Raw genomic sequence first — 13,147 nt, forward strand, 5'->3', positions numbered from 1 at the left:
CATGTCACGATTATATTATAAAATTCGCTCTATCTCACCTATTTTTTTAATAATAAATTTATTTAACTCATCAAATTAACATCATATTTAACTCAATCCCAATTCAAACCCATTTAACCAACAAACTCATATCTTATACCCATTTAATCAAGAAAGAAGTCAGCCCTTAAAAAACATCAAAGAAGCATAACTTTTACATCCGTTTTCGGATATTTTGCATTTTGCACTCTTAATGTACACTCCTTTTATGATTTGCACCCTATCCTTTTTTTATTTTTTAATGATATGCACCCTAAATTCTATATTTTCTTACACAACCATAAAAAAAATTATTTTCTTTTATTATTTACTTTTTCTCTTTTCTGTGTATACCCTGTGTTGAATAATCAGTGTTTTATGTAGTATTACCGTCATGCATTCGTCGTTGAGTTAAAGCACGACAATTAGCCTGTTTATAGTCGACAAACATTGAGTAACCTATTTTCTCAAATCTTAATTTTCAGCTTTTAATTATTAACATAAGTTGTCCTAGTCTGGCTATTCTCACTTAATTAATAAAAGGCAAACTTTGTTGTAAAGAGCTAATAGCCTTAGGTATGGGATCAAGAATGGTCTCAAGTTAGCTCGCAATAGGACTGTCTGTACATAAGAGTAGGACCCTAATGAATTGATCTGATCAAGCAAATGTAACATACCAAGTAGGTAAATTTCAAGTTTTATTTGGTAAAACAAGCTATACTTACTTCTTGGTAGTTGAGGGTAAAAATGGATTAGGGTGAAAATACTCCCTTTTATAATTTGCGCACTATTCCTTTTTTTTTTTTTAATTATTTTTAAGGAAATACACTCTAATCTTCGTATTTTCTTACAAAACCATAAAAGATTTAATATTTTGTTTTATTATTTACAAGGGTAAAAATGGAAAAACAAGTCTTCTATTGTTTCCACTTTTTACCCTTGTAAATAATAAAACAAAATAATTCTTTTATGGTTTTGTAAGAAAAGATTAGTAGCATATCGTTTGAAAAAATAAAGCTAATCATAAAAGGAATTATACATTAAGGGTGCAAGATGCAAGAAAATTCAAAATCGGGTATAAAAGTTACGCTTCTTTGATATTTTTAACCGGTTAAATGGGCATAAGACATGAGTTAATTGGTTAAATGGTTTGGCTTTAGTTGAGTTAATAAATTTATTATTAAAAAATAGAATTTTATGTACATTACATGTCAACTAGGAGAAAAGGAGAAGTTTTGTGTGTATTGTGAATTTTGAGAAAAATAGTGATAATTGGATGATATTCTAATCCTAAAGGAAAAATAATTTATATTTATAGACAATTCTCAATACATGAGTGACCTTTTGGGGAATTATAAATATATATAATATTTTAAATATGTATATATTCATCGGTTTGGTTCGGGTTCTCTTGTGTGTAACACCAAACCAAATCAAATGTTATCGATTTTTTAAAATTTTAAAACCAAATCAAATCAAACCGAGCCGATTTTCAGCTTATTAAGTCGGTTTGACTCGATTTACCAATTCAGATTGATTTTTTGGTCTCATTTGAACACCCCTAACAACGACATGCCTAGATAAAATTGAGAGAACAATTTGTATTAGCCACAATAACTTATTGGTTCTAGATAAAGAAAACCCTGAAGGAAGGTTAAAGATATCTTTGACTGGCAAAATCTGCTTTCCTACTAGTTCTATTGATATCTACCACAATAGTTGGCCATCAAAGCAGCAGGCTACTCTTATACCTGGTTACATGAAATCCCCACACCGACCTAACGTTTCCGACGTTAATGACAGGAAACTAGAGTACAACTAAAGGAGAAGGCTACACTAGCTAGCTATTTAGTACAACACATCATTTTGGCTGAGTATTAAGGCCGGTCCAGAGAAGAAAACTAGCCCTCGTAATCCCCCTCCGAGAACTTGTTCTCTGCATAAAAGACAGCAACAACTGGGTTTCCTCCGAATTTTCTGCCACTCAACCCTTGTTGAGCTCTCGAAGAACTCTCCATGTCCGCATACTCCAAAAAGACCTGAAATAAGTAGCAAATTTGTTTAACCAAAGCAAACATACTGAATAAACATAGGTCATTTAGAGGTGGTCCAAAAGTATCAATTTCAGTATTTACTAACTGTTAAAATATTATTAACAGTTACTGCTGACAAAACCAAGATGATTGCAGAACATGTATCCTAAGAATACTCGTATAATATTTATATTTGTGTAGAATACTCGTGCAAGGTTTACATTACTTTAGAAAGTATATTGGTGCATAATAAAATCCTGCAGAAAGCATCATACTGCATACTAAAATTACTGACCTTTCCAACCCCTGGTGTAGGTTCACCATCAGGCCTTGGGCGTGGGATGACTAAGTTCACTAAACTACCTGCAAATTGAAGAAAGATAGTATGGACGTCACGTCAGAAGAAAGAGCTATCAAACATGAAGCTAGACTAGTTAAAAGGAAAGAAAAACATGTCTAGCTTGATAGGTCTGAAGTGACTGAATGTACACACCGAACTTCGCACACTCCGTTCTCATATCTTCCATTATATCTTCATAGTCTTCATCATCTTTGAGCTCATCCGGGCTAACCACATTTGTTAGGCATAACACTTTCGTAGGAGGTCCACCAGGTTGTAGCATGAGTCTCTGCAAATCAGATAGACACAAACAAGCCAAATGGCCAATGATCAGTCACCATTGTCCGCTTAAGAAACAGTATAAGAATTTGACAGCCTATAATATATTGTCCAAAAGACCCAAGGAACGAATTAAAAAGCTCAACGAATTGAATAACAAAAGGATACACCTTACCTGCAGTGCTATTTGTTGCTGAGCATGCATTAATATACTCTCCTGCTCTGGCTTAGGCTGTAAAGTACCTTGACTTGCACGCCTGACAGTAAGAGTTTTATCACCCATCTTAATCCCATTAAGAGCTGCACAGGCAATATCTGTAACTGACACATCAGAGTAGACACAAAAGGCATAGCCTTTTGAGTTTCCAGTTTCTTTATCTTTGACCAGATTAAACCCCCGAAGAGGGCCAAAGGACTCCAGCAGCTCCCTAATCTGAGCTTCAGTGAAATAGTATGGCAGGCCTCCCACAAAAATACGGTCAGGACCTTCAAGCCCACCAGTGGATCCTGGTGATAATCCCACTGCAGCAAGGTTAAGGTTTGGATTTGGTTGACTCGGACCAAGAGATGCAGCCAGAGAGGGGTTATAGTCAGTCGGTCTTCTGACCTTAACTTGTGTTCCCTAAAGCCCAAAAGAGATGATATGAGCACAAATTTGAGTTTTCTCCAATGTGAACTAAATACAGTCCAAGGCCGAAAACAATTATTCCCAAAGCTAGTACTTATAAAACAAGTCCTACATATGCAAAATAATTAACCACTATAGAGTAAAAGGAACGAGCAGAAGAAACAAGACCGCCAGCATCATACATGCCTCAAACGAAGGCAAAGGATGTAAAATCAGCTTTGCAGGTGATTCAGGAGCCTTCAGAATATAAATTGATTCCCTAAACAAGAAGGAAGATTACCTCAAAGATAATGCCATCTAAGGCCATGGCATTGCTGGCCTCCTCCACAGATCTCATCTCAACAAAAGCAAACTTTTTCTCATGGTTTATATAAACATTAACGACAGCATCTCCTGGAAAACACAGTGAAAAATTAAAGCATCCAAGAATGGGTACTGCATAGTTGCTTACGACCTGAAGAGAGTACCATGTAACTAACCTGGACCGGCAGTGTTTCCACCAATTGCCGACATAACATGATTGAAGTACGTAGCCACTGACTGCACAGTGATAAAATATTCAGTAGACAGATTATCTACAGCCCAAACAAGTGAAATGGCTCTCTAAAGGTTCCTGTGTTATGCAGGCAGAGGAAACAAGCTGAAATCCAACCTACCCATTCTACGATCTCATTTGTAAGTTCAAAATTTATTGAACAAGTTGTTTACTAGTTCTAGAGATTATTTCCCCTCTTTATAGAAAAAGAAAGTCACAAACCGGAAAGTCACAAACCTTCAATATAAGAATAGATTAATGTTAGTAATTAGTCATAACTCTAATTTGAGGCATATAAAGTATATTTTCTACCATCTCTATTTTATTTCCTCACTAGTTTCCCGTCAAACAAATGTTTTCCTCTCGGGTAGCTAGTATATTCCTTGAATATATCTTCTATATAGTTTCTTTGCTTTCATACTCGGGGGGTGCGGTCGTAATTGTTGGTGTTGATATTTTTTGGCCCTTTGTATTTGTTGGTAAACTTTATATTGATTGGTGAACTTTTTGGCACTGTAAAGATTCAATATTGCTGCGGTAAATGACTTAAAGGCAATCTCCCAAGGCATTAGAGATTCATTAAAAGTTTAGAAAGCATCACTCACTTTTGTTTTCTAGGACAAAATCGAGAAGTTAATAAAGTGGCATTATAGATGCTTATCCCGCAAGGGTGGCTCAGTTGGTTGAGCATGGGGCTTTCATAATGGAGGTCTCAGGTTCAAAACCCCCTGTCTACGACGGCAGGGGATTTGCCTTCTGGGTCGAGCTCGTCGCACGGGGCTTGCCTAGTGCGGGTTACCTCTTCTGTGTGGTTTGCGAGCTATTGCACAGGAGCTGGGTTTACCCTGTGCGCACCCGAAGGGTAGCGGCTGCGGATTCCCATGTCATAAAAAAAAAAGATGCTTATCCAGTGAATGCTTGAATCATGATATCAATTTTCACATGAATTCAAATTCATTACTTCAGTTGACAACTGAAGCAATTTCTCAATTAGGCACTGATATCATCTGGGGAAATTGAGACAGGCAAGTCTAGCAAAAACTAGTTATGAAGAAGAAATAGACCTAAATGAGTTATGAAGAAGGGACGACCAATGAAGGAACACGAGTAAAACATATATAAAAAACACCAGCATACTAATAAACAAGGATAACTCTTTGATATAGGGAGCCCAAGCTAACTATTAGTAAAATAATCAAAACATCTGAACTAGATAGGATGAAAAAGATTACCTGTTCATTTGCAGTCGGAGGAAGTCCACCAACGTAAACTCGCCTTGCATGTCTAGTTGCCTGATAAATAAGCACTCTCACGAAATCCGCCAAATGGTTTTTTTTTTTTTTTTTTTAAATTCCACAAATAAATTCGATACTAAATATTTCCTCAAGTCTATCAAAACTACCTTTCACCTCAAACTTTAGGCCAAATGTGAAATTTAGAAAGCATGACTATTGCACCCTATTTTACATAGGTTAAACAAAGTACAACTTATGGAACTCTAACAAAGTTAAATAGAGTAAAAGAGTAGTCACCTAGCATTTAAGGTATACTAGGGTACCTATAAATTATTGATATATGCAACTCAAAGTTTGTCTGCGAAAACAAGTGAGATTCTAGGTAAGGGTTCAAATACTAAAGGGGAGGGATTAGGCATTCCTTAGGATCCGCTAAAGCGCGGTTCACGGTTGAACCTACTTTGATTATATGAGGGATTGTATAAAAAAGGTTAGATGGTATTTACAACTAATTTTTAAAAAAGTCCGTGCAAAAGAATAACTAACAAGAATGGGATGTATTAAAAACAAGATTCCAATGTACTGCGTCCAGGATCAGAATGAGCTTGCTGGCAGACCACTGCCATCCCGTTGTTGAGTGAGCTGGAGCGCAGCCATAAGTATTTGTATAAGATACGTAAAACTACACCCTTTTTTGTCCAATTCCATGAGCTCCCAAAAACCATGGGCTCAATATCATGGGCTCAGAGTCCATGGTATTGGATAGCCCATGGTATTGAGCACATGGTTTTGGGGAGCTCATGGGATTGAGCCCGTGATATTGGACAAAAGGGGGTGTAGTTTTGTGTATAAATAGAGAGGGGGTCTTCCATTTTCTTCAAGACTTGTAAACACCTGCATTTCTTTCCCTCTCTACATTTTTTGTTTCCACAATTTCTCTTTTCATCTTCACAAGAAGACTAGCACTTCCTTTTTGTCTTTATATTTTATTCATGCATTTTTTTTTTATGACAAGGGAGCCCGCAACCGCTACTCTTCGGGTGCACAGGGTAAACCCCGCTCCTGTGCAATAGCCCGCAAAACACACAGGAGAGATAACCCGCACTAGACAAGTCCCGTGCGACGAGCTCGACCCAGAAGGCAAATCCCATGCTGTCATAGGCACGGGGTTTCGAACCGAAGACCAGCATTATGGAAGCCCCCATCCTCAACTAGCTGAGCCACCCTTGCCTTTACACTTATTCATACATTGCCTTTTACATTCACTCATACATTGTCTTTATATTTATACATATATATTGTCTCTAGATTTTCTTTATATATATTGTCTCTATGCTTTCTTTACATTTGCATATATTTTCTATACCCTTGTATATATTTTTTTCTATATATATACTGTCTCTACGCTTTCTTTACATTTGCATATATTTTTTATACCCTTGTATATATTTTCTTTACACTTGCAAGCATTTTTTTTACCTTTTCGTCAATACCATCACGCTAAATGCCCATTTTTATCTCTAAACATGTACTTGTAAACCGAGTTGAATTGAACATAGTACAATTCCAAAAAATATTAGGCTCTCTTTTATTTTTATTCCATCACAATTTTTACATTGCTATATTTAAGCTAATTGATTTGTACAATAATTATTTGTTAACTAGTTTATAAAAAAAACAAAATTATTTGTTAACTAGTAACATCATTTTTTTAATCATAAATCAAATACTTTATTACAGTATACATCTCTTCAATTCACGTGGACGTAATTTTTTATACCCATTTATTTTGGTAACTTTCTCATGCTCTGCTTATTCTTTAACTAATTTTTTGTTAATCACATATTTATTAAAGGATTATTTCTCGTCCCTCTAATAATTTTTTACATATTTTAGTTCAAAAAAAGCAATCACAAGTCCCGTTTTTTAATTCATTTAAATTCAAATTCTTTGACGTTTAGTTGTTAATACATATTTCTTACACCGTTATTCAGCACATATTTTATTTATTTACCTCATTGCACATATCTTATACTCATATACTTTGTACTACATCCCATTCTTATTGATTATTATTTAGCACGAATTCTTTCTAAAATAAATTGTAAATACTAACATTTTTTACACAATTCCTCATTTAATCAAATTAGGTCCAACCAAGAACCGCGCTTTAGCGGATTCTAAAGAATGTCTAACCCCTTCCCTTTAGGATAACTTGAACCCGTGCCTAGAATCCCACTTGTTTTCACAGAACATTTTTTGAGTTACATATATCAATAATTTATAGGTACCCTAGTATACCTTAAATACTGCATGGCAACTCTTTTACTCTATTTTAACTTGTTAGAGTCCCATAAGTTGTAATTTAGTTAACCTGTGTAAAATAGGGTGCAACAATGACATTTAACATTCTCCTTCAATTAGACAAGATGGAAGGAAGAAGATTCTGTCACATAACATCTAGAAAAGTCTAGTCAAACACTACAATACCATCCTTCAAGTGACCACTTTGAAATATCATAAATATTAATTAGAGCATCCAATTGAAGCAGACAGAGAGCTACTCATGGAACATCGACCAAAAGGTAAGTGGTTGAAGAGACAACTAATACCTGCTGGGTCATTGCCTGAACTGGCATAACAGGAATAGCTCCAAGCTGCCACAAACAAATATATGTTTAAAATCATTCAACAAATAAAGAACAAAATATTGTTGTTCCGACAAGGAGAAAATACCGGTCCAGATGCCAAAGGGAACATGTTAGGAAAAATTCCAGGAATAGCTGGGGCAGTGCCTGGGAGTTGACCTGCAGAAACTTCTCATAGAGATAAAAATGAGGACATTTCTTTGTTCATCAATGAGAGGACCATTAGAAACACATAGATCTGTTTTTTACTTTGGCTGATATAATTAGAACATTTTTTTTATGTTTCCTCAAATAATTCTTCAGTAAATACTACAAAAGTAATTCACAACATATTCAGGTATTCGAGATATTACTTGAAAGCTACCAAACAAAAAATCCCTGGTTGAAGATGAACGAGACCTTTTATTGTCTTCCTTGAACATAAAAGCTAGAGTGGTTGGCTCACGCCCATTGTCAGCACAGTGGGGCTACTAGCCCAACGTTGCCTTCTTAGAACATAAGACATGACATACTAGACAAAGAAACAACACCAAAGACAACAAAACCAAAAGTTTTTTCAGTTCCGGAGTTATTTCACCAAGTAAACAATTGAAATAGAATGTGAACAGTCAAGCAATTGAAATAAAATGTGAACAGTCAATCAAGCGACATACCAAAATGAAACCATGCATTTTGATAAGACCTTTCCACACTACAACCAAAGGAGAAAAAAAATAACAGTTACCAAAATATTGCCAATATAAAAATAAATCGGGTAAGTACCTGGGACAGCAGGAACACCAGGCAACAGAGCAGAAGTAGGAGGTGCCATGTCAAACCCACTGATCCTTTTGCTACAAGCATATCAGTATGAACAGTTAGGTAAATGCTAACACAAAACTTCAACTAAAATAACCAACAGTACTAACTCCCCCACCCCCCCCCCCACACCCAAAAAAAAACAATAGTACTATTGGAAAGAAAATTAAATTTTCTCCACCCACACAATTAGTAGTGATATATCCACGATTTCCACTCCCAATGGAGTCTTTTTCAACTCATCTAAACAACTAAGCTTAGACTCATATTTTAAAAGTTGGGGTCTGAGCCAGCTTGGTGCACCTCCATTATTCCAGGTACCTACATTCTTCCGCTGCTACGATGCTAAGTATGTTTACCATGCTTAAACAGATCGACAAAAAAATTCTAGTTCTAATTCTTTTTTTTGCGTATCCATTGAGATTCGAAGTCCCATTTCATAAACTGATCATCTATCAGAAGAGTGAGGATATTTTCGCTCAATCTGCTGGGAGAAACGATCAACGCCAATGAATGAACTAACATTAGCTGCATCAATCTGATTTTCTATGGCAACCAGAATTACACTCATAACTGAAATCACACAAAGCCCAGATTAACAACTACTATTATGTCTCAATCTCAAATAAGTTGGGGTTGATAATATGAACCTTCAATAACCATGTTCCTCCTTGGCAGCTTAAGAAATAATTATCATTTTTAATAATAATAGAACCATCGGAAACTATCTCGTCTCCATTACAAAAAGGAAAAAAGGGTTCTAGAAATCTCCACTTCTATGTCACATTCCTAGACGTAACCAAAGAAACAAGAGTACCATCAGTCTATGCAATAGAGAGCGATCACCCCCTAACGGACTACCACTTATCAGTTTTTCATGGACAGCAGAGAACTTACCTTTTGGAGCGCGAACGAGACCGAGATGGAGAACGCGATCTTGATCTATGACTAGATCTTCCTCTTGAGTGAGATCTATGTCCATGCCTTTCCTCTCGATCTCTGTCATAGGATTTCGACCTGTGTCTATACCTTTCCTCTCTATCCTTGTCGTATGATTTGGACCTGTGTCTATGCCCTTCCTCTCGCTCTCTCTCATAAGATTTTGACCTATGTCTGTGCCTCTCGTCTCTATCTCTATCATAATCTTTCTGCCTGCACCAACAAATAAATCACGCAGACATGAATACATTATGCATGACTTGTCCCCAACCAGAAAGCAAGCGAAAAGCCCAAGTGCAAAACACTGAAAATGTGATGGCACATATATCAGCGCTTCTACCACAAGTAATTAAAATGGGTAATGATTACCAGTATTCCCGGCTCTCAGCACCATCATCAGAAACGTTACCATCATCATCTCTATCTCTAGTCCTACGCCTCTCGCTTCGATCTCTGTGGTGACGATCGCGATCTTTTTCCCGATCCCGGTCCCTTTCCTTGTCTTTGCTCCTATCTCTATCCTTATCCCGTCCTTTGTCCCTCTCCCTATCCCTGCTTCTTGAAGACTCCCTTTTGCCCTCATAATCACGGGAGCTGTGCTGAAAGATGTAAAATCATTGGAAATGTTTATTTATCAAAAGAAGAAACAATAAAGGGCGGACCAAGTAACAAACAGATGTTAGAACAATGAAAAGCATATTTTTTGTTTTTTAAGAATGCTCAAACACAGATCTAAATAACCTGAAAAGCATAATTTTGTAGTATCCAACTACACAACTCTGATTTATTTCCCAGGAAATCAAAAATAATAACTCCACTCGAAAGAACAACCATAAAGGAAAAACTAAATATGTGAAAATGACATTCTAGTGAATCCAATGTTACACTAAAATCATAAGGAACCGGCTATAACTGACCTATATAAAGCCTAATTTGCAGAATGAAAAACTAAAACCCCATTTCCTTACATTTGCACTGCAAAGTATTCATTTCCATGATAAGCTGTTCTCCTAAGGATGAAAACCATCAACCAACAGTCATGTACACCATTAGTCCAATATAAGATTAACAAAACTTAACAGGTTTTAGATTACCCACAAATGCCAAGCCGATTCATCTCATGTCACTTACATCGTGATCCTAAACAGATCAATTTTCTCTCATGTTTAGTATGATCTTGACCATAGACAGAGCACGTGCCACTTTGAAGCTCCGCATAGTCAGACTTAATTTTGAAAAGAGATATTACACCACAAAGTCATCAGAAGGTAGAATACTAAACAGTTAATCACATGCTAATGATAACCTTCTATCCAATTGTTTCTTCCTTCATAAATATGAAGAAGCTTAAAAAAAAAGCTAAGTTGCTCGGACTTGAGTTTTAATTTCTACTCGTCTTGTGTTTTATGCCAAGTGAAATGTCCATAGAGGGAAAGGCATGCGCAAGATAAGAGACAAAATTTTGCGTGTTTCTATAGAGCAATTTTTGCATAGATCAATTTTTGCATGTCCACAGGAGTATATTTCGCTATTGTTAAGAGTCTTTATAGAACAATTTTTGCATAGATTAGTTTGCTTACAATCTCTGTAATTATGGCTTCACAGCCCTTTTGGATTTAATACAAAATGTTACCTTCTCAAAAAAAAAAAAAAAAAATATATATATATATATATATATATAGAGAGAGAGAGAGAAACAGTACCAGACAATGTTCTACTTCATTACTAATGGATTGTAGTAACATTTAACAGTTACAAAAATTTCATCATTGCCTAGATGTTGATCTTCTACTCCTTAAATACATATAGAATATGGTTAAAAGGAAATTGTCAAAAGCTTCAACACACCTTAGAGCTTGATCTTCTCTTCCTCGAGTCATGTTCTTCTTTTCTGTTATCCACACCAGCTATTTCGTTCTCATTCTCACCACCAATATGACTAGGAGTGAGCTGAGATCGCCCATTTTCACTGGAATCCATAGATGATCTAGAGTAAACACCTGAAATTAGGCTAAAACGTGTTAGGGCCACAAAAAACACCTGCTAAAACACACCAGAATTGTTTTTAGAAAGCGAGAAAAAAGCACTTCAATGATGATGCGTTCATCACTTCTAAGTACTATCCTGATATGTCATTATTCAGTTGGTGCGAATTCCTAGGATACGATACATTATATCAAGACAAAACTTGAGAAAAACATTTCTCTAAGAAAAACATGTAAAATCGATAAATTTCCACTGATTAATTAAGCCAAAATGTGTTAGTAGTTAGTACCACAAACTTACCCAAGACCTGCTAAAAAACACCTAAGAATTATTTAATTAAAAAAATGAGAAAAAAGCACTGCAATGATGATGCGTTCATCACTTCTAAGTTATATCCTGATAATATTCACAATTCAGACATTATATTATCAACGCAAAACTTGAGTAGCATTTCTCTTAGAAAAACATGTAAAAATAGACAAATTTCCACTGATTATATAGTTCTACTCTCACAATTTATAGAACAGCACATCATATGTGTATGTGTGTGTGAATATATACAGAGAGACGGAGATAATACAGGGATAATTCAGTTAGCGCGAATTACTAGGATACAATACATTATATCAAAACAATACTTGAAGAATAACATTTCTCTTAGAAAAACATGTAGAAATCGATTAATTTCCACTAATTATACAGCTACGCTCTCACAATTAATAGAACACAACATCATGTGTATATGTACGTGCAAATATATACATAGACATTTTCACTGGAATAGATAGATGATTTATTGGAATTCATAGATGATTTAGAGAAAACACCTGAAATTAAGCTAAAACGTGTTAGGACCACAAACTTAACCAAGAACTGCTAAAACACATAAGAGTTTTTTCTTTAAAAGGGCGAAAAATACTGCAAAGATGATGCGTTCAACACTTAAAAGTTCTATCCTGATAATTCATAATTCAGTTGATGCGTTCAAGGCAAAACTTGAGAATCACATTTCTCTCTGAAAAAATCGTAAATTTCGATAAATTTCCACTGACAATATAGTTACACTTTCACGAGTCATAGAACAGAACATCATGTATGCCCATATAGAAAAATAGCTAATACAGATATATATAGAAAAAGAGCTAATAATTCATAATTCATTTGGTACCAATTCCTAGGATACGATACATTATAACAAGGCAAAACTTGAGAATAACATTTCTCTAAGAAAAACATGTAAAATTCAATAAATTTCCACTGATTATATAGTTACACTATCACAAGTCATAAAACAGAACATCATTGTATATATGTACGTTCATATATATAGAAAAAGAGCTAATTCATAATTCATTTGGTGCTACTTCCTATAATACGATAATCAAAACAAAAATTGAGAATCACATTTCTCTTAGAAAACATGTAAAAATTGATATATTTCCCACTGATTATACTGCACTTTCACAGGTCATAGAACAGAACATTATGTGCATATAGAGAAAAAAAATAATAAAGAGAGATAGAGAATGTAACAAACCGGCAAACTGATTGAAGTATTACGGCAAGGTGAAACGGAAAACTGCTCGGTGATCGGTTACACTGCTAGGGTTTGTGAATTGTGTAGGGGAAAACAAAGTTTTAGTGCAAGAAAGGAACAAAAATTTAACAATTCTATTGTGGTTCTAGAAACTACGGCATTTTATAATAT

The 13,147-nt window shown here is 35.3% G+C and overlaps 1 protein-coding gene and 1 long non-coding RNA gene across 7 annotated transcripts; one reads left to right on the forward strand and one right to left on the reverse strand.

Moving 5' to 3' along the window:
- Nucleotides 1–1,604: 1,604 nt before the first annotated feature.
- Nucleotides 1,605–13,147, reverse strand: LOC132030935 (splicing factor U2af large subunit B-like). 6 transcript variants are annotated; one of them, XM_059420737.1, is made up of 14 exons: nucleotides 13,000–13,147; nucleotides 11,302–11,453; nucleotides 9,823–10,052; nucleotides 9,412–9,666; nucleotides 8,479–8,549; nucleotides 7,805–7,875; nucleotides 7,681–7,725; nucleotides 5,066–5,125; nucleotides 3,778–3,838; nucleotides 3,579–3,691; nucleotides 2,846–3,292; nucleotides 2,545–2,680; nucleotides 2,347–2,414; nucleotides 1,605–2,057 (listed from the first exon to the last, which is right to left on the reverse strand). In XM_059420737.1, exons 2-14 carry the CDS (start codon nucleotides 11,431–11,433, stop codon nucleotides 1,920–1,922), a joined length of 1,827 nt encoding a protein of 608 aa, XP_059276720.1. In that variant the 5' UTR covers nucleotides 11,434–11,453; nucleotides 13,000–13,147; the 3' UTR covers nucleotides 1,605–1,919. The 6 variants fall into 6 exon arrangements, with proteins under 6 accessions (XP_059276720.1, XP_059276718.1, XP_059276719.1 ...); XM_059420735.1 differs by having other exon boundaries at nucleotides 7,805–7,884; XM_059420736.1 differs by having other exon boundaries at nucleotides 7,805–7,884; nucleotides 12,977–13,117.
- Nucleotides 5,963–8,228, forward strand: LOC132030936 (uncharacterized). The gene is made up of 2 exons (XR_009408138.1): nucleotides 5,963–6,732; nucleotides 6,767–8,228. It is a non-coding gene; the product is annotated as an uncharacterized LOC132030936 (long non-coding RNA).

The sequence above is a fragment of the Lycium ferocissimum genome, chromosome 9, assembly GCF_029784015.1.
Source record: "Lycium ferocissimum isolate CSIRO_LF1 chromosome 9, AGI_CSIRO_Lferr_CH_V1, whole genome shotgun sequence".
Taxonomy (NCBI): Eukaryota; Viridiplantae; Streptophyta; class Magnoliopsida; order Solanales; family Solanaceae; genus Lycium; species Lycium ferocissimum.

What these genes read in the sequence shown, in the direction of transcription:
- LOC132030935 (XM_059420735.1), bottom strand. Translation starts at nt 11,433, where the DNA reads ATGGATTCCAGTGAAAATGGGCGATCTCAGCTCACTCCTAGTCATATT. An exon ending in TGGAAACACTGCCGGTCCAG is followed by an intron (nt 3,692 to 3,777) that starts GTTAGTTACATG and finishes TGTGTTTTCCAG; the next exon opens with GAGATGCTGTCGTTAATGTT. An exon ending in AACGGAGTGTGCGAAGTTCG is followed by an intron (nt 2,415 to 2,544) that starts GTGTGTACATTC and finishes TTCAATTTGCAG; the next exon opens with GTAGTTTAGTGAACTTAGTC.